The following is an 18785-nucleotide window of genomic DNA, read 5'->3' as shown; positions in this document are numbered from 1 at the left end:
TAAAGACATTGCGAGAGACAGGAAGAGATCGTGCCCTTTTCTGTAGCTGGGCAGGTACAAGCCGTTATACACACGGTCTCAAGATAAGTGATCATTTGTCACATGTAGTCCATCCTAACCTTGCCTGGTAGTGGGGGTGGCTACTGTGTTGGCTACTTGCCTTCATCCAAAGGAAAAATACACTTGTCGTACCTTTATGATGGGGGGTAATTTTACAATTTGGAGCCAGGTGCCAAAGTCAGGCTGGCTAGGCTCCTGTCCTCCCAGAGACCCAGAGAGAGGGGTGTACCTTCCTGGATGATTTCGGAGACGGCTCCCATGTCCTTAAGAAAGGCATTCTTGAGTTGTTAAACTTAGTTTTAGGAAAGATTAACCTACATCCCAAAGGGGCAGAGAAAGACTTTGTAATTTTCTACAGTAAATATTCTTTGAATAAGGTTCTGGGGAGTCTTTTTCTTTTTAATTTGTATTTGCCCTCACAGGCTCTGAGCTGTATCCCCTAGAGGTGTTATCTGCTTTCCTACTCTGATAATTGCATTAGGAAAGGGCTGAGGCCAGGCCTTCGAAGTAAAGGGAAGGGAAGGGGCCCCAGGGCCAGCAGTGTGGACCTTAGAGCCACTGGATAGCCCCGTACCCACCACTTGTCTGAGCAGTTCCTCCAATCAGGGATCAGAGACCCTTAGGAAGAAGAAAGTGTGGAGCAGTTTCCTTGGGGTCCATGGGGCGGTGGGAGACAAGTGCCTGAAGGCAGCTGGGCCCTTGCCGTTTCTGTGATTCCTAAACTCAGCAGGGATTTTTGAGCTGCCTTCTACCATGGCCTAGGCTGTTCTGCTGATTTCCGAGGGAAGGGAAGGCAGTATTTGCGCCAATGTGAGCTGAGAAAGAAAGAACTGAAAAGATTTCCTTAGGCCTCTCTTCTCACTGCGTCTGCTCTGGGCTGTAGCGCGGCCAGCTCAGCCAGAAACCCACACCCGAGCGTCAGCTTCACCGCGGCCTCCATCTCCCCCGGGGTCTCTCCTCTTCTTTTGGCCATTTCTTTTAGTTCCTCTGATCTATGCTTTCCTTTTGCTCCAGGGCTGATTTTGGAGTAGAGAGCCAGCACCCCAGGCCATTGCCCGTTCCCTGTCCTGCCTAGAAGTGAGTGGCATTTTATCCTGTAGTACCTGTGCCCGTGGTTTCATCTAAGTGCCCCCGGGAAAAAGTGCTGCAGGGGGAGTGAGCCAAGACTGTATTTCCAGACTTTGTTGCCGTCTCTGCAGAGTGCTTTGAGGTGGTGGGGCTCCCCTGGGGTCTTTGGTTGAACCAGTGAGGCAGGTGGCTCCCGTCGGGCATTCCCAGGTGGGAGCCAGGCTGCAGAGCCCCGTGTGTGGTGCAGGCCTGGCCTGGCTGCGGTCGGCTCGGCTGACACACGCCAGTAGCTCACTTTCTATCCTGTTTCTCAGTGCTAGCACATAGCCTGTCTGAGTTCCCAGCTATAGAGAACCAAGATTGAGGTCCCCAAATGAATTACATCATCTAAAATAAAATTCCCACTGCACCTCCAGGCCATGGCCCTCAGGAGCACGAAAACTCATGTGAAATAAGAAAGAAGAGGCCTCAGGACTCGGGGTGCATTCCCAGTCCACAGACCTTTGACCAGAGGCCTTCTTCCAGAGCATCAGGACAGAGCAGAGCAGATTTCCCAGGACCGGGGGAGGATGGTCAAGTCACAGGTGAGTTATTTGTCCTCTAGCGGTTTTATCTGTGCGTGTGATGAGGCTCACAGACAACTCTATAACTAACAGGAAAGGGCTAAATACATTTCAATTGTAACCGGAGAAAATCTAACCTTGGGAAGGAAGATGTCAAAAGAAGTACAAGGTGGATCACAGAATCATACAAAAGTCTTCAAGTTGGGGCACAGATATAAGAGAATTAAGGCCCTGCACTGTTGGAGTTGAGCCGCAAGCTTCCTCACATGTTCCCAGAAGCCGCCACAGAAAGAGAAACGGGAAGAGTTGCATGGTTTCCTCTGTCAAAAAGCAGACCATTTGCTCGGTGGGAGCAAACATCTCCTGATGGTTTCCTGTAAAGAAAGCGTTTTACTAGCTGCTGTTGTAGATGACGTGGGAGATGACATCCTGTAACGGATGAACACATTTCTGAGGCTGCTCCTCGCAGGTCCTCGGTGGGCGCGGGTGTAAAGAGCACAGCGATGGGCAGCAGGCCTGGGTCCATGTCCCACCTGAGCTCTGGGTTTAGGGAAGAAACCTGAATCATCCGGCACAACTGATTGTTACAAAACCTTCAAACGGCCCCATATGTATTCCCTCAGTTGGAATTTCGATGCATTTTAGGTAGAACTGTTTTTGCTTCTGCTGTACAGGAGGGTATCTGCCTTCAGTTCCTTTTCCTGACCTTTTTTTTGATGTATAGTTGATTTACAATGTTGTGTTAGTTTCTGCTGTACAGCAAAGTGGTTCAGTTGTATATATAAATATACATACATTGTTTTTCATATTCTTTTCCATTACGGTTTATGCCAGGAGATTAGATAGTTCCCTGTGCTCTACAGTAGGGTGTTGTTGTTTATCCATTCGAGATATAATAGTTTGCATCTGCTAGTCCCAACCTCCTAATTCATCCCTCCCCCCACCGCCCCGACTTTATTGACTCAAGATACGACTGCGGTGTCCCTTCACTTTTCTTCTTCTTCTTTTTTTTTTTTTAAATTAATTAATTTTTTGGCTGCATTGGGTCTTCGTTGCTGCGTGCGGGCTTTCTCTAGTTGCAGTGAGCAGGGTCTACTCTTCGTTGCGGTGCATGGGCCTCTCATTGCGGTGGCTTCTCTTGTTGCAGAGCACGGGCTCTAGGCACACCAGCTTCAGTAGTTGTGGCACACGGGCTCAGTAGTTGCGGCTCACAGGCTCTAGAGCACAGGCTCAGTAGTTGTGGTGCAAGGGCTTAGTTGCTCCGCAGCATGCGGGATCTTCCCGGACCAGGGCTCAAACCCGTGTCCCCTGCATTGGCAGGCAGATTCTTAGCCACTGCGCCACCAGGGTAATCCCTCCCTTCACCTTTCAAAACAATTCCCATCCACCTAGCTGACCTCCTCCCTCTTTTCCTTCCTCTGTTCCTTTCTTTCTTTTAAAAATCCTCTTGTTTACAGCAGCACTGTAGCTTTTCCTCTTCGCTGCTGTGTTCTGTGCCAGGAGCTCAGCAGAGCTGAGAGGGCTGAGCTGCCAGGTGTCAGAGTAGCTGGTGACGGCACAGCCAGGGTGACAGTAGCCGAGAGTGATGGCACGAGTGAGAGCCGGATGCCGCAGAAGGCGCCGACTCCCCATTACCTTTTCCTGAGGAGTGAACAGCGCCCTGGCCACGTGTCAGGTGTGTCAACACAGGTGTTCGCTGCCCAGGGAGCCCCGAACAAAAGGCTCCGGCAGATTTGTGGACTTGGGGGCCAGGAGGAGGGGAAGAGGGGCAGGGAGTGGAAAGTACAGGGTACTGGGTCAGAGTGCAGACAGTGTCTTCAGGTCCCCCCTCTCACAAGGGGGTCTTAGAGAGGCACCTGAGAAAGGCTTCTGCCAAAGGCCTCAGGCGGAGACGCAGGGCACACGAGATCCTCACCGGCCCCTTGGAGGCCATGGCACGCAGGCTGCGCCCCAGTTCTGGGGGCAGGGGTAGGGACAGTGTCCCCCAGGAGCCCTGCGGGGTAACCCTTTGGGCCTGCCTGTGTTTGGACCTGAAGGTTCACATGTAGGTTTTTAACCAGGAGCCAGACTCGTCAGCCCATCCACTTGATTTTTCAGGACCTGAGTGAGAAACAGGCAACCCCATCATGGACCTGAACAGGTCGGACCTAGAGGGGCCGAGACAGGAACCAGGGAGTTCATCCGGGGCAGCCTCTCAGCCTGCATGTGGTCTCAGCTGTTTCCCAATCAAGAAGGCATGTGTCAGCCCGTCAGGAGGCTTCTCAAGTGGCCGTGTGAACCTTTGTGACCTGGCACAAGGCAGTGGTCCGCATAGCACAGCTCTGGCAGCAGGCGGAGGCTGGCCTGAACGCCTGCCAGGGCTGAGACACCGGGGTCACATGGCTGGGCGTGCACACCAGAAGCACAGTCCCAGAGCCTCGAGGCAGCACGTGCTTTCATCAGGCAGTTAGGCTAACGGCCCCAGCGTGGCTTTCCGTCGCCCAGTCTGATTACTTTACTTCAGTCCTTGGCTTCCGAGGGGCTGCCTGGGGCGCTGAGTTCCAGGCCATTTGGTTTGTCCGGGCCCTGCCACCTCATGGGGTGCAGACAGCATCGGGCTGTTGCGTGGGAAGCATGGGGGCTGAGGCGCCCTGTGCTGCTGGCCGGCAGCCCCGTCGAGAAGGCAGGCGTCAGTCTACACGCAGAGCGGTCACGGGCACGGGGAGAAGCACAGCGAGTCATTTTCTTTTGTTTCTTGTGTTTTTTCCAGGCGGAAGGAAAGTTTTCAGGAGTAGGTCTAAAACACAGAGGTCGTTAATGTCTTTCTCCCTCCCCTGTGCCTCCCCTGGTGCTGGGCTTTATTTTCCTTTCTCTCTGGTCATCATCGCTGTGTCCCATTTAGTAATCAAAACTTTAAAAGAAATCATCTCCGTTTTCATCCAGACCCTTTGTCTGGAAAGACACGTTGTCCCTATACAGAGGGACGGATATTGTTACATAATTTAACCAGAGAGATAGAGCGCATTTAAGAATTGTTTAGCAGAAACTCCTGAGGTTTTAAAAGATTTGAAAGTGGATGTACAGGATCTGGCAGCCACTGAGTCTTCAGGACGGGGTCGTAGGGGTGGAGGCTGCCACGGGGTCTTCCGCAGAACACGACGGGTCAGTGACTGTAAGGGGAGGGCTGTGACTGGGGGCAGCCTGGCCGAGCCCCGGCGCCGTGCAAAGGGCCGCTCCCTTCTGAGCTCTGTGCTCCAGGCTGGGGTCGCCATGAGCCTTCCTGTCAGCCCCTTAAGCCTGTCCTCAAACTGTCCATTAAAACGCTCACTCAGCCCCTCTGCAAATACGGGACTATTATCAGATGGCGTGAATTCGAACAGGAAGTAAATGTGGTCAGGTAAGGCCTGGAGAGTGTGACCCGTGCCTGGGGAGCCCATGAGGATGGCCAGACCAGACCCCAAGAAAGTGTCAGGGTCCAGTGAAACCCTCTGGTTGGGACCAGAGGACCAGTGAGGTCCACGTGTTGAGAGCATCGTGGCCCGCTGGCACGGGAGCCTGTCCCTGGGCAGTGTTTTGGGTCTCGTCCAGCGTCTGGAAGGCAGGACAGCTTTCTGTGCTGTTTCGGCACCTTCTGACGACACGGCAGCACACGTACGTGGGCCCAGCCTGGGACGGTATCGGTCTCTGTGGTGTCTTGTCCTTTGCCCAGATACCAGTGGCACCTTCTTTGAGAAACACTGCTTATTTAAAGACAGCCTATTCCAACTTCTTATTCTATGGATAGATGGGTGGGTAGGTGAGGGAATTCATAGTGATGAATATTTTAATAACATCTTTGTTTTCCTCTCAAAGTATAATGCACGACTAGGATATTATATTACTTACCCCTTGCTATGTAACAAATTACCCCAAATCTCAGTGGCTGAAAACACAAACATGTATCTCAGTTTCTGTGAGTTAGGGGTCTGACAGCTGCTCACCCATTTGGTTCTGGTGGAGGGTCTCATGCGGCCCCGCCATCAGGATGTTGAGAAGGGCTGTGGTCATCTCACGGGGCGGTAGGGAGGTGACCCCCTCCAAGCTCGCTCACGTGGGTGTTGGCAGGCCTCGGGTCTTTGCCACGTGGGCTTGTGCACAGGGCTGCCTCGCCATGTGGCCCAGGGAGAGCAGGAGAGGGTTCGCAACGTGGAAGTCACATTCTCTTACACCTGATCCAGCACTTCTACCCTGTTCCATTCAGTGGAAGTGAGTCAATAAGTCCAGCCCATAGTCAGGATGGTGGGGATTAAACGAAAGCATGAACCCCAGGAGTTGGAGACCATGGGGCCAACTCGGAGGCCACCTGTCACTGTAGAGAAGAAAGCCTGTATTCAACAAAGAGAATGACTTCCGGTTTAACAGGCACTATGCTTTCTTAGATATCGTTTGAGGATGTGGCTGTGGACTTCACGGTGGAGGAGTGGCAGCTACTTAATCCTACTCAGAAGACCTTGTACAGGGATGTGACGCTGGAGAACTGTAGCAACCTAGTCTTCTTGGGTAAGAACATTCTTGTGTGATGCAGGGCGCACCCAGCAACTGTGGGACCCCTAAGATATTACGGATTTCGGGCTTAAGTTTCAGATGCCGAAGGATTTTTTGATTGCTACACCCAGTTGAAAGGTTTTTATTTGCTTGTTTTGTTTTTTAGCCTCTGTAGTGAAATCTTCTTTATATTTAAGAGTCCCTCAGCCCAAGCAGTTGGGACTCTCTGTGTTTCCAATTGACAGGTTATCAAATGATCAAACCTGAGGCGATTATCAAACTGGAGCAAGAAGAGCCGTGGATATTAGGTGAAGAAACCCTAAGTCAGAACTTTCCAGGTGAGAAATAATCAGGTATATGGCAGATAGTGAAAGTTAGGTCTCGGGTTTTGATGACAGGCTGGTACTTTTGAAATGTTATCTGTAAAACCGTGTTTAAAGTTCCTCCGTCCTTAGAGTTGACTCAGGACTAGTGACACAGGTCCTTCCTGACTTTTCATGTGCTCTCCATCCTGGTCTCCGTGTCAGGATGCGTCCCCTTTGACGGAGCTGGTGATGAAGTGTGCCCTGTCTTCTGTACCCGGCAGCACAGTCATTTAGGACCTGCCTTCTTGGATACGCCCCTTTTGCTAGCTTCCCCAGTCCCACCTGTACATGTGGGCTTCCTTCCTCCTCTTTAAGAATTCATAGTTTTTTCCTGTTTGAGGTGACACTGATTGCCTTTGAGTTTCCTTTATTAATTTTCTTTTCTCTGCCTAATTGGTCAGATTTCTATTTCAAACCCACATAGAGCAGAAGGTGAGTCCATGGATACAGGAGAAAAGTCTAACGCCTTAAGCACTCTTCTGGCCTCCCTGCAGATAAGAACTTCAGGGTCAGTGTCCAGGGCTTCTTTCTGGTGCCTTTGGTATTCAGCTTATAAAGCTTCTCATTTATCCCTTCAAATAGTCTGCTGGGTTTAAGACCTGCTCTGTGATACTTTAACGCCATTTGTGTTGAAGACCCTCACAGTGTGGCAGCATCTTATCTGCAGTTTTTCCTGTGCCCAGAGGTCCTGGTTGACTCCACTCAAAGTAGTTCTTTCCTCGTGTCTTTCACGTTTGTTTCTCTGCATGCGGGCCTTTGGTTGTCCTACACTTTCCCATTTAGACACCCTCCCCTTCTTCACTTTAAGCTCTTTTTCCACCTCCAGGGAGTGTTCCCTGACTCCCAGCCTTTTCTGAAATCTCTACCCACTGAGCAGTATTGTAGGAACTCGGGTGTGATCACACATTATCTGTAATTCCTTAACCGATTAGGTCTTAAGGTTTTTTCCTACATAGAAAGATGGTGAGTAACTTACTCTTCTCTGTTCTGTATGGAATTTATGCTGTGTAATTACTAAATACTTCATTAATTGGTTGTTGTGAGGCCAGGTATGGCAGGAGCTTTCTTATTTATCAAATATTTCTTTAGTGCAAAGGTTTTCGTCTAAGTAAGTGTTTCAGCATACCTTAGGAAATACTTCAAATTACAGATGTCTAGGCACCATTCACGCGGATTATTAGGACTGGGTAGGTGTAGTTTAGAAAAGCTGTCAAGATAGACTTTATGTTCCCCCATTAATTTAGAACCACTGCTATTTTGTGGAATGAGAGGAGTTGAGATAAAATATGAGTCATGAAATAACCTTGCAGGACCAGAGAATTTTAATTTAGAAGAAAATATAAAACTAATTCAGTGTTTGAACATGAAGCATTTGTGTCAAAATGCAAAGTTAATTCTCAAGATTAACTGTATAGAAAGGAATTGCTTTAGAAGTTTTATGACAAGTGAGGAGTATTTATCCTACATGTATTGAGGGCTGGTTATGCGCTATGTAGTGGGGGTACCTCAGTGAAAAATACAAACCTGTTCCCTGCCCTCAGGGTTTACATTCTAGTGCGAGAGAGAGAAGCAAGGTGATTACCTATTTGATACATGCTATGAAGGGAATAAACAGGGTGTTTGTTAGTGTGCCCTTAAAATAATGTGAGCCAGGAATGCTGGAAGCTGGGCAGGGAGAGCACATGCAAAGGGCCTACAGCAGGAAAAGGCCTTTGGGGTTTGGGATGGGGAGGAGCCCAGTGTTGTGAGAGGGAGTGGGGGCTGGAAGGAGCCGGCACATGGGGGTGCAGGAGCCGTGATAAACGTCTGGGTTTATCAAAGGTTTCTAAGCAAAGGGTTAAAAGGCCTGAGTACATTTTCTAAATGTTACGTGTTGCTGTGTGGAGACTAGAGTTGGGAGGGAGCAAGCCTAGAAGTGGGAATATCAATTGAAAATAGGGTGAAATTAAGGCAGAAAGGACAGGAGTGTAATGGAAACAGAGACGGGGAAACACATGTGTACCGCACCTGAGGTGGCACCAGTGAAACCCGGTCCACGTGTTTGCCAAAGTGACAAGACTTTTTTTTAATTTCTTAAAGATTTTTTGGTACAGTTTAACTTCAGTATTGTTTTATATCATTTAACTTATTAATTTGGATATATATCTTAATCTTATTTCCTGATTTGATTTGAATTAAAATTTGTAATTTTTCTTTAACATTTCCTGAAACAATTTTTTTGTAAACTGTTCAGGTGGATCTCACACTTCTGTGTCTACAGACGACTTTGTTTTTAACCCCCTAACTTCTCTCTCTAGTCTTTAAAATACCCACGAATAGCATTATCATCCACACTCACTGAAGCTCGGATCGTTGAATCCTTTGTTCTCCTCCGTATTGGGCTCTAGTTGGTTCTTCCTCTGAAATTCTGGTATGTCTGAGAGTTAGATGTGGCTTTTTTTCCCAAAAAAAATATTATCCTGCAGAAAAGGAGTGATAGCCTTACATCTGAGATCTTGCCATATCTTTCATCTTGGGAGTATTACCTCACAATTCCTAGTAAAGAATATCGTGAACTAAACATAAATAAATGGTCATATTGTGGAGATCACAAATAATTGTACTTACAGGGTAAAAAAAAAAAATCTGTCCTAATGTTATGCAAAGAATACTTGTGGTTTAGAATAATTTCCATCATATACAGATGCAATAAATAGATGATTGATTCAACTAAAGTGTCAAAAACCTAAATACAAGTGTTGATGTTGAGCTCTGGAGAACTCTTGGATAATTCCAAAAAGTAACTCTCATGATGGTAAAATTACTGATATCAGTGATTCGGGTGAGGATCTTGAATGAGAATGTTTTTTTAATGTACCAATAGTACAGCAAACTGACATACCTCACCTTTCAGACATGAAGTTGATATCCTGCATTTGCTGTGCATCATATTCAGTGTTTCTTCCTGCCTGACGTTCAGCACTGTGTACTAATCTTGCTCTTCTGTGTACTGTGATTCTCAGCCTTCTCTGATGGGGGTACTTACCTGCCTTCCTCCCTGATTTCTGCTACTCACAGCGTCTGGGCACACAGTAGATGATCAGTAGGTTATTGTGGAGTGAGTGCTTAACCACCCCCAGAAATTGCTTGTCTCTTTTACCTCATCATGATCACTTGAGTATATTTCATCTTTCCTTATTTGAAACTTGTGTTTATAAACATTTGTAATTTCAAAATCTGTTTTCATTTCTATTAAAATTCTCAATGCCTAATAAGTAGACATTGTATTTGGGAGAATTTTTTTTTTTTTATGGACTGGGATCTTAGGCTCCATTTCAGAAGACTTATTCAATAAGCATAATCATTGGGGAAATTTACACAGTATGGTTCATTTTTTCCTTTTTAGAAGAAGTCTGGCTAGATAATAATCTCAAAATGTGGCACCAGGATAATCAAGACAAGCTTAAAAGTATGGAGAGAGGCCATGAATATGACGTCTTTGGGAAAATGTTTCATTCAGGCATTAACTTTGATCATTTAGGAATGAGATCCCATAAATGTGGCACAGGTGAAAAAAGTTTGAAACATCCTTTTGATTTTCTTATTCCAAAACGTAACTGTGAAAGAAAAAAACTTGATGAGCTTAATAAGAAATTACTTTTCTGTATCAAGCCTGACAAAACCTGTGGTGGAATAAAATACTCTGATTGCAGTAAATGTAGAAAAGTCAGCAGTAAAGAGCCAGGGCTCATTACAAACCAAATAGCACATACAGGAGTCTGTTTATGCATAGAATGTGGTAAGGTTTTTAACAAAAAGTCACAGCTCATTATACATCAGAGAACTCATACAGGAGAGAAGCCCTACGGATGCCATGACTGTGGGAAAGCCTTCTCCCAGAAGTCATTACTCACTATTCATCAAAGGACTCATTCAGGAGAAAAACCATATGGGTGTGGTGAATGTCAAAAAGCTTTCAGCAGGAAGTCACTGCTCGTTTTACATCAGAGAACTCATACGGGAGAGAAGCCCTATGGCTGCAGTGACTGTGGGAAGTCCTTTAGTAGGAAGTCACAGCTTCAAAGGCATCAGAGAACCCACACAGTAGAGAAGCCCTATGGCTGCAATGACTGTGGGAAGGCCTTCTCCCAGAAAATAAGGCTCATTACACATCAGAGGACACACACAGGGGAGAAGCCCTACAAATGTAGTGATTGCGGAAAAGCCTTCTTTTGGAAGTCACAGCTTATTACTCATCAGAGGGTTCATACAGGGAAGAAACCGTATGCATGTAGTGAGTGTAAAAAAGCCTTCAGCAGGAACTCACTCCTCATTAGGCATCAGAGGATCCACACAGGAGAGAAGCCCTATGAATGCAGTGAATGTGGTGAAGCCTTCATCAGAAAACCGCAACTTGTCAAACATCAAATGACTCACACAGGAGAGAAGAACTATCAGTGCAGGAACTGTGAAGAAGCCTTCTTTAAGAAGTCAGAACTAATTAGACATCAGAAAGCTCATTTAGGAGAAAAACCCTATGGATGTGTTGAATGTGGAAAAACCTTCTTTGGGAAGTCACAGCTCCTGACACATCAGAGAACTCACACCGGAGAGAAACCTTATGAATGCGGTGCCTGTGGGAAAGCCTTCACCCAAAAGTCCAGCCTGGTATCTCATCAGAGGACACACACAGGGGAGAAACCCTATGAGTGCAGCGAGTGTGGGAAAGCCTTCAGTGAGAAGTCAAGCCTCATTCACCATCAGAGAACCCACACTGGAGAGAAACCCTTCGAATGTAGTGAGTGTAGGAAAGCTTTTGCCTGGAAGCCACAGCTTCTTAGGCATCAGAGAATTCATACAGGGGAGAAACCCTATGAATGCAGTGAGTGTGGGAAGGCATTTGTTCAGAAAGTACAGCTCATTAAGCATCAGAGAAATCATACAGGAGAGAAGACCTATGGATGCAGTGATTGTACAAAAGCTTTCTTTGAGAAGGCGCAGCTCATTATACATCAGAGGATTCATACAGGAGAGAGACCCTATAAATGTGGGGAATGTGGGAAATCTTTCACTAGAAAGTCGCACCTTATGAGGCATCAGAGGATCCATACAGGAGATAAATGCTATAGATGCAGTGAATGTGGGACAGCCTTCCACAGGAAGGCACAGCTCCTGATACATCAGAGAAGTCATATGCTGTAGACACAGGGCGAGTGCGGTGAGTATGGGGAGTCTGCCATCAGGTGTCAGGCCCCTCACACTCCAAGGACACGTACAGGAGAGAAACCCTGTCACTGCAGTGACTGTCTCACCATACAGAATTCAGAAAGAGAACTTTTTTTAAGTAGGCAATATAGGAAAGCCTTCTCCCAGAAAACAAAACTTATTACATATTGATGGTTCCTCAGTGTGGAAGTCTTATCAGTACTGTGATAAGTACAGACTTTTCAGTCAAAAGTGACAGCCTGTTAAATACTTAGAAGACCTAAACAGGAGAAAAACTCAATTGTTATAACAAGTAAGTGAAAGATTTCACCGGGAAAGGGTAACTCAGAGTACACTAGAGCATACGTACACAAAGGAAATACTGAGTATTATATATTAGAGATCTCATGCAGAGGAGTAGTTGTAATAATTTGAAGAATTTGATAAGCATGATCCTATTAAAATAATTCTAAAAGGAAGATGTGTACATTGTATATAAATTATTATAAGAAAATAGGCATTTTAAAGTGGTAGCTGTGTTTTATGTGTGAAAACTTCTGCTTTCTGCTATGGTGCTATAGGAAGAACCAGATAAACTCTCCTGCCTTAAGCAGCTAGAAACCGTACCATTTATGAAATAGTGGTTTTTTAGACATATGTCAAACACAGGTTTGTGATCCCTGGCAGGAGGTGGACAAGGTGAGGAGAGCCCCACGACTGCCCAGCCTAGACCCTGGGGGCAGCATCCAGGCTGCAGGTCAGGGAGGGGAATTAACGTGGTCCTGCTGGACTGAAGAGAGTTGCCGAGTTGGCGTCTGGCGAGCCCTGGTGGCTAGAATTTGCAGGGAAAAGTGCTGGATAGGAAGGAGCTTCCCAGAGACGGCCTGCAGAAATCCGCAATGAGTCCCCCCTTGAGTCTGTGGGCTTTAGTGCTGATTCACACGTGTGTGGAAGGAAGCTGAGACCATGAGAGTGGCACTGGGGAGCAGTGAGCTGGGCGAGCCCTGGAGCTCAGCGCAGGCAGGGACAGTTCACATTCCCACCAGCCATACGAAAGCACGTGGGCATCAAGAGAGTTCCCAGAACAATATTGTCTTGGTGGGGAGGGTAACTAACCCTAGATTAAAAGCTACTCTACCCACAGTGACTGACGTCCAAACACTTACCTGGCATACCAAGGGGCAGGAACATATGACTTGTAACCAGGAGGAAAATCAGGCAGTAGAAAGAGAAAAGACTGAAGTGATTGGAATTAGTAGACAAGGATGTTCAAATAGCTATTGTAAGTATAAAGTAGAGGAAAACATGAATTTGACGACACATGAGTGGAAGATATATTTTTAAAAGCTCAAATGGAACTTCTCAGGATGAAAACAACATCTGTAAATTTTAAAAAAAACTGGATGGAATTAAGAACATATTAGACACAGAAGGAAAACAATCAATGAATTTGAACAGGAAGTATAAAAATTATCCAGGTGAATGTTACACACAGAGAGAAAAAGACTGGGGGGAAAGGAGAACAGGGAATTAGTTACTGTGGTGTAACATACATGGAATGGGAGGTCCAGAAATAGAGGAGGGAGAAAAAGGATTTGGATAAACGATGGCTGAAAAATATCCACATATGATGAAAAGTATAACTCGACATATTCAATAAGCTCAAAGGACCCAACACGTAAGAAACATAAAGATGCCAATGGACATCATCGTCAAATTGATGAAAACCGGTGTTAAAGAGAACGATTGTAAAATGTCTGGAGAAAAAGACACAACACGTTCACAGAACAAAGAATAACAACATACTTCTGGTCAGAAACTATGCAAATTAAAGACAGCAGAGTGACATCATTAAATTATGAAAGATATAAAAGAAACCCCTGCAACCTGGAGTTCGGTTGCCTGTCAAAAACATCTTCCAAAAGTGAAAGCAAAAAAGACTTCAAAGAAACAAAATCAGAGAGAGTTCCTGCCGTAAGGAAACACTGAAGAAAGTTTGGGGTCAGCAAGAAAAGAACACTCTGGAAATGGTGAATGTGTGGGTGAATATGAAAGATTTTTTTTTCTCATTTAAAAATCTTTCAAAAAGTTAATGGACTGCTTAAAACCAAAGTAATGACAACATACTTGGGGTTATGATCTATTTAGAAGTAAAGTGTATGACTACGATAGCACTTAAGTGTGAATCTGTAAAAAATAGTTGAACAGACCGTGTCGTCTGAGACAGGGGCTCGGGATGACTTGTGTTTGTAGCAACTGCACGATGGAAGCTGTCTGTGTTATGGATCTGTGCACGTCACCACACCCATTCTCCTTTTTCTGCTCTGCATGCCCAGAGGAAGTGCACAACTGCTTCCTAGGGTTTCTGCTCAGGTTCACACAGGGAGGTATGTGTCAGCCCTCCCTCCCTCCTGCTGGTCTACAGACACCCAGATGGCTGCAGCTCCCTGCTCGTCAGATGCAAGGGTGTTAACTGCTTCTGGGGGCTTCACCATCCCTCCTGGTTGGTTTTCTTAATTGTGAACACAAATCTGTAAATAGTCCCTTTATTAAATGTTCCTGAGTTAATAATTTGAGTGTAACATTTGTTTTCTGTGATGTGTTAAATGATGAACGTTTGACCAAATTTTGAGTATCCACGGGGCATAGACTGACATCTGTCAAGATTTCTCACACTCTGGGCTTCCCTGGTGGCGCAGTGGTTGAGAGTCTGCCTGCCGATGCAGGGGACACAGGTTCGTGCCCCGATCCGGGAAGATCCCACATGCCGCGGAGCGGCTGCGCCCAAGTGAGCCATGGCCGCTGAGCCTGCGCGTCCGGAGCCGTTGCTCCGCAATGGGAGAGGCCACAGCAGTGAGAGGCCCGCGTACCGCAAAAAAAAAAAGATTTTTCACACTCAACATCAGTGTTTTCTCTTTGTGTTTTAATAATTCAGTAGAAATTATAACAGAGTTCTTTGTGTTTTTTGTTTTGTTTTGCTGCAAACGTAAATGGCTCTGGAGATCATTACCATCTGCTCCATATGCCAGTGGTCTTGCGGTTATTACTAGACTTTCTTCACTGATAGAAACCGAAATGTTTATGAGGTCTTTATGCTGCCTCTGGGTTAGCTGAACGCCTTACAAGAAAGCGTTGTTATTTATGTTAAATGTGTACAGACAAGAAAAAGGTATCCCATTACTGAGTGAAGAAAGAAAGGAATGATGTACTGTACTTCCGTGTACTCTCAGTTTGAAAACTTGTGCTGCGCAATTAAAATACTCTTATTCACTATTCTGCTGTTTTTATTATAATTCACGTAATCTGTCACCCGTAGACAAGATTTCCCATCTCAGGAGTCAGAATCACCCCAGAGAAGCTCTTCAAAGCCTCCACACCAGTTCCCATCACAAACACCATGCCAAATTGAATATCAGCTTTTCTAAGATTAAAACAGAGGTGCTTCAGGTATAACCTCATGAAGCCTAATAAATTAGGTGGAAGTAGACTGTTAGAGAGGCCCGGTGTGGAGCACACTCCCCTGTCATTTATCAGACATCCCCTCTCCCCCAGTCTTTCTCTCCTGCTGACATGCAAACCTCATTTGAAGGGAAATAATTGCCGTCAGGCTACACAGCGGTATTTTCTCTAACAGTTGGATTTGCATTTCAATCTGCATTTTGAAGAAGCTCTTCCTGCAGGTTTTCCGTTTCATATAACTCCAGGAGGTACTGTTCACAATGCAGATTGTGTTAATAAACTTGTATATCACTCTGGTCCTGTCTTTATGGAAATAGCTAGTGAATGAAATAAATCTTTTGAGGTTTGGGCATAATTGGAAAAGAGCATTGTGAGTTACCTGTAATAGTTTCTCTGTGTTCTGTTTATGATGTAAAGTGGCTTCCACCATCGGAATTCTCCCCTGGCCCCTTATTTGCCACATGGTGAAGGGAAAAGCCATCCTCACTCTGATTATCTTAGAAAATTTCATTTGTCTCCTGATGTCTGTCTGCAACTTAGAAGCAGGCAATGTAACATGTCATGATCAGCTCAAAAGAATGAAATTTAACTAAGTTAAAGTAAGCTTTTCTTCCACAGAGCACAGGTCCTTCCCAACACCACACACCCCATCGCCACCTCAACTCACCTTAGTAGTGGATTTGTTCTGGGGCCAACTCTGCAGATTTAGTGATACCATGTATGCTGTATTTTCTTTGTGGGCTTTTTACAGCTTGTTTCACAGTTATTACACAATTCATCTGGGTAGTCTTGACAGCTTGTCATTGAGACTCTTATTTTCAGAATGCTAAGATGAAATAAACCAGGAACACCAAATTTATTTAATACCTAAATCATTTTATTAGGTATTTAACAATACCTAAGTCATTATATTTAGGTATTTAACAATACCTAAATCGTTAAAGGAGCCCAGCAAAGAGAATGTAACTATGAAGCAGTCACTGGTGAAATGAGAGAAACACAGGTGACATTTGTAATTTGAAGTTCTCAAAGCACTAGAGTCGTTAAAATCATTCATTAAATAACACATCAAGCTCAGACTCACAAAAAGCTGGGGGAAGGGGATTAACCCCTAATCCTCTGAGGTTTAAAAGAGTAGGATACTCATAGCGGTACCAAGAGCATAACTTTCAAGAAAAACAGAGATGAGACACAGAGTCTAAGACGGTTTACCCACACCTGCCCTGCACCTTCTGAAGAGGAGGGTCTGGGCAGGGCCGTAGACAGTTCATGTTGGAAACTCCCATCAGACACCAAATCCACGTCCCCACGAAACACAGGGGCAGTGCTGCCAGAGCGGACACAGCCAGGCCTCGATCCCACACCCCACGTCCGGGCTGTCCCTGTGAGAGACAACAGTCCTCGGCTCCTGTCCTGCCTCGATGGGCCACTAGCGTCAATCAGGTCCCGTCTTTGACTCATGCCTGAGTGTGGGTGTTAAGTCTCACGAGTTCGCCTTGTTGAGAGGCTTCCCGATGGAAGGAATGAGAAGTCCCCGGGCGTGGTCAGTGCAGTGCTCGTGGCAGGCGAGCTCTGTGCCTGGCACTTCCCGTGTTTCTTACTGTTTGCTTGCTTAGTGTTTAGCTCCACGCTCACGCTAAGCTACTTTGGTACCAGGGTCCCACCAGGTGGCAGGGCTGGGTTTGAACCCCTCTATCTCCCTAGAAATGAAGTGCTCTTTGTTACACTGCTGTTAATTATGCTGTTCTCATCACTGTATAAATCAGCTAATTTCTTTAGATATCTCAAGATCCTTACCGGCATTTGTCACAAACTAAAGCTGGAAAGACTGGGGGTCTGAAAGAATTAGGATCACAAAAGGCATACCTCATTTGCATTATTAGCCATTTTACTATTGCATAGGTTTTGACAAATTAAACTTTTTTGAGCTCCAGTTTCCAATCTGTACAACTAAAACGGGGTTATGTGGTCTTGCGGTGTCTGGCCAGTCCATTCATCCTGTGCTGGGGGCCGGAATCCTGCCCCCCCCCCCTCACTGCAAGTGCACTGCTCTGGCCTGCCTGACCGCGGCCATATTCTGTCCTGTCGGCCAGTGACGGCCCAGGTTTTGGGCATGTGAGTCAAGAAGTTGTATTTACCAAGACCCTATAAACGGGTGCCGAGTGGTGGCCTCCCTTGGAGCGTGGAGCTGCTCTGTGCATCCTCCCTACCTGGAGAACCCGATCTTCAGCCGGGGTGGAGGGTTCTAGACTTAAAACGAAGCAGAGACATGACTAGGAAGGTCCCAGTGATGTCATCTGAGGTCTGGACCCACTCGTCCCTGAGGTATCTACACTCTCAAATTCTCTGTCTCCTAATCTTCTACTTTAGTTGCATTCTGTCTCTTGCAATCAAAAGAGTTTTGACTAAAGTAGGTATTACACCTGCCTTAGCTATTTGCAAGGTTCTTCATAAGATCAAAGTAAGAAATAAATAATGCATAGGCCTCTTTTTATTCATTTTAAAACACTGTGCTAACATGCATATAACATAAAATATACCACCCTATCTATCTTAAGTGTACACTCCAGTGTGTGAAATATATTCATGATATTGTGACTGTATTACCATCGTCCATCTCAATAGCTCTCTTCATCTTGCAACACTAAAATTCTGTACCCATTAAACTCCCCGAAGCCCCTCCACCAGCCTCTGGTTACCAGCTTTCTACTTTCTGTCTGTACCTCATACAAGTGGGATCCTACAGTATCTGTCCTTATGTGACTGGCTTATTTCACTGAGCATAATGTCCTCAAGGTTTATCCATGTTGTAGCAGGTGTCAGAATTTCCTTCCTTTTAAGGCTGAATAACATTCCATTGTATATATACATCACATTTTGCTTATCCTTTCATCCATTGATGGACACTTGGGCTGTTTTCCACATTTTAGCTGTTGTGAATGATGTCACTGTGAACATGGGTGTACAAACGTCTCTTTGAGACCCTGCTTTTAATTATTTAGTTATTCCCAGAAGTGGAATTACGGGATCATGTGGTAATTCTGTTTTAAATTTTTTGAATACATAGGCCTCTCATAATTCTGAAATACACGTTCTCTGCCTTTCCCAAGCTGCAAATCTTTCTGTCACTGGTAACAACATTCCTCCAGTCTCCCATTCTAGAAATCTCAGCCTTTTCCTTATTCTTGTTCCCTGATGTATAGTCTGGAACCAAGTCCTGTTCTTGTTTCAGTACATCATGTTTAATTTCATGTGCATTCCCTCTCCCACTCCCTCTAATAATTCACTCGTGTACAGTTGCTGTCACCTAAGGAACAGGGCTAACAGAGGGTGGTGGTTCAGATGGCGGGTCTGCCTGGGCTCAGGTCCTGGCCACGTCACTCAACATATAACCTCAGACATGCATTCTCAGCTCCTCGGTTTCCTAACACATGAGGATGGTCATAATAGTACATGCTATGATTGTTAGGAGGGCTGAATGCAATAGGAAGTGGAAAGCCTTGTATGTAGTGAGGGCCCAATAAATACTGTTATTAATGAGCCTTATTGCTACTGCCCGTTTCCCCTAGTCCTGAATGTGAGT

At 45.7% G+C, this 18785-nt stretch overlaps 1 protein-coding gene across 2 annotated transcripts; it reads left to right on the top strand.

Moving 5' to 3' along the window:
- The first annotated feature begins 1697 nt into the window (after positions 1-1697).
- On the top strand, positions 1698-11740 carry ZNF605 (zinc finger protein 605). Of its 2 annotated transcripts, XM_065890084.1 has the most exons (4): positions 1698-1712; positions 6089-6209; positions 6440-6532; positions 9948-11740. In XM_065890084.1, exons 1-4 carry the CDS (start codon positions 1698-1700, stop codon positions 11738-11740), a joined length of 2022 nt encoding a protein of 673 aa, XP_065746156.1. The 2 variants fall into 2 exon arrangements, with proteins under 2 accessions (XP_065746156.1, XP_065746157.1); XM_065890085.1 differs by lacking the exon at positions 6440-6532.
- Positions 11741-18785: the final 7045 nt, after the last annotated feature.

The sequence above is a fragment of the Phocoena phocoena genome, chromosome 13 (assembly GCF_963924675.1).
Source record: "Phocoena phocoena chromosome 13, mPhoPho1.1, whole genome shotgun sequence".
NCBI lineage: Eukaryota > Metazoa > Chordata > Mammalia > Artiodactyla > Phocoenidae > Phocoena > Phocoena phocoena.
Note: the sequence above shows the minus strand (reverse complement) of the source record. Positions and strands in the feature narration are given on the sequence as shown.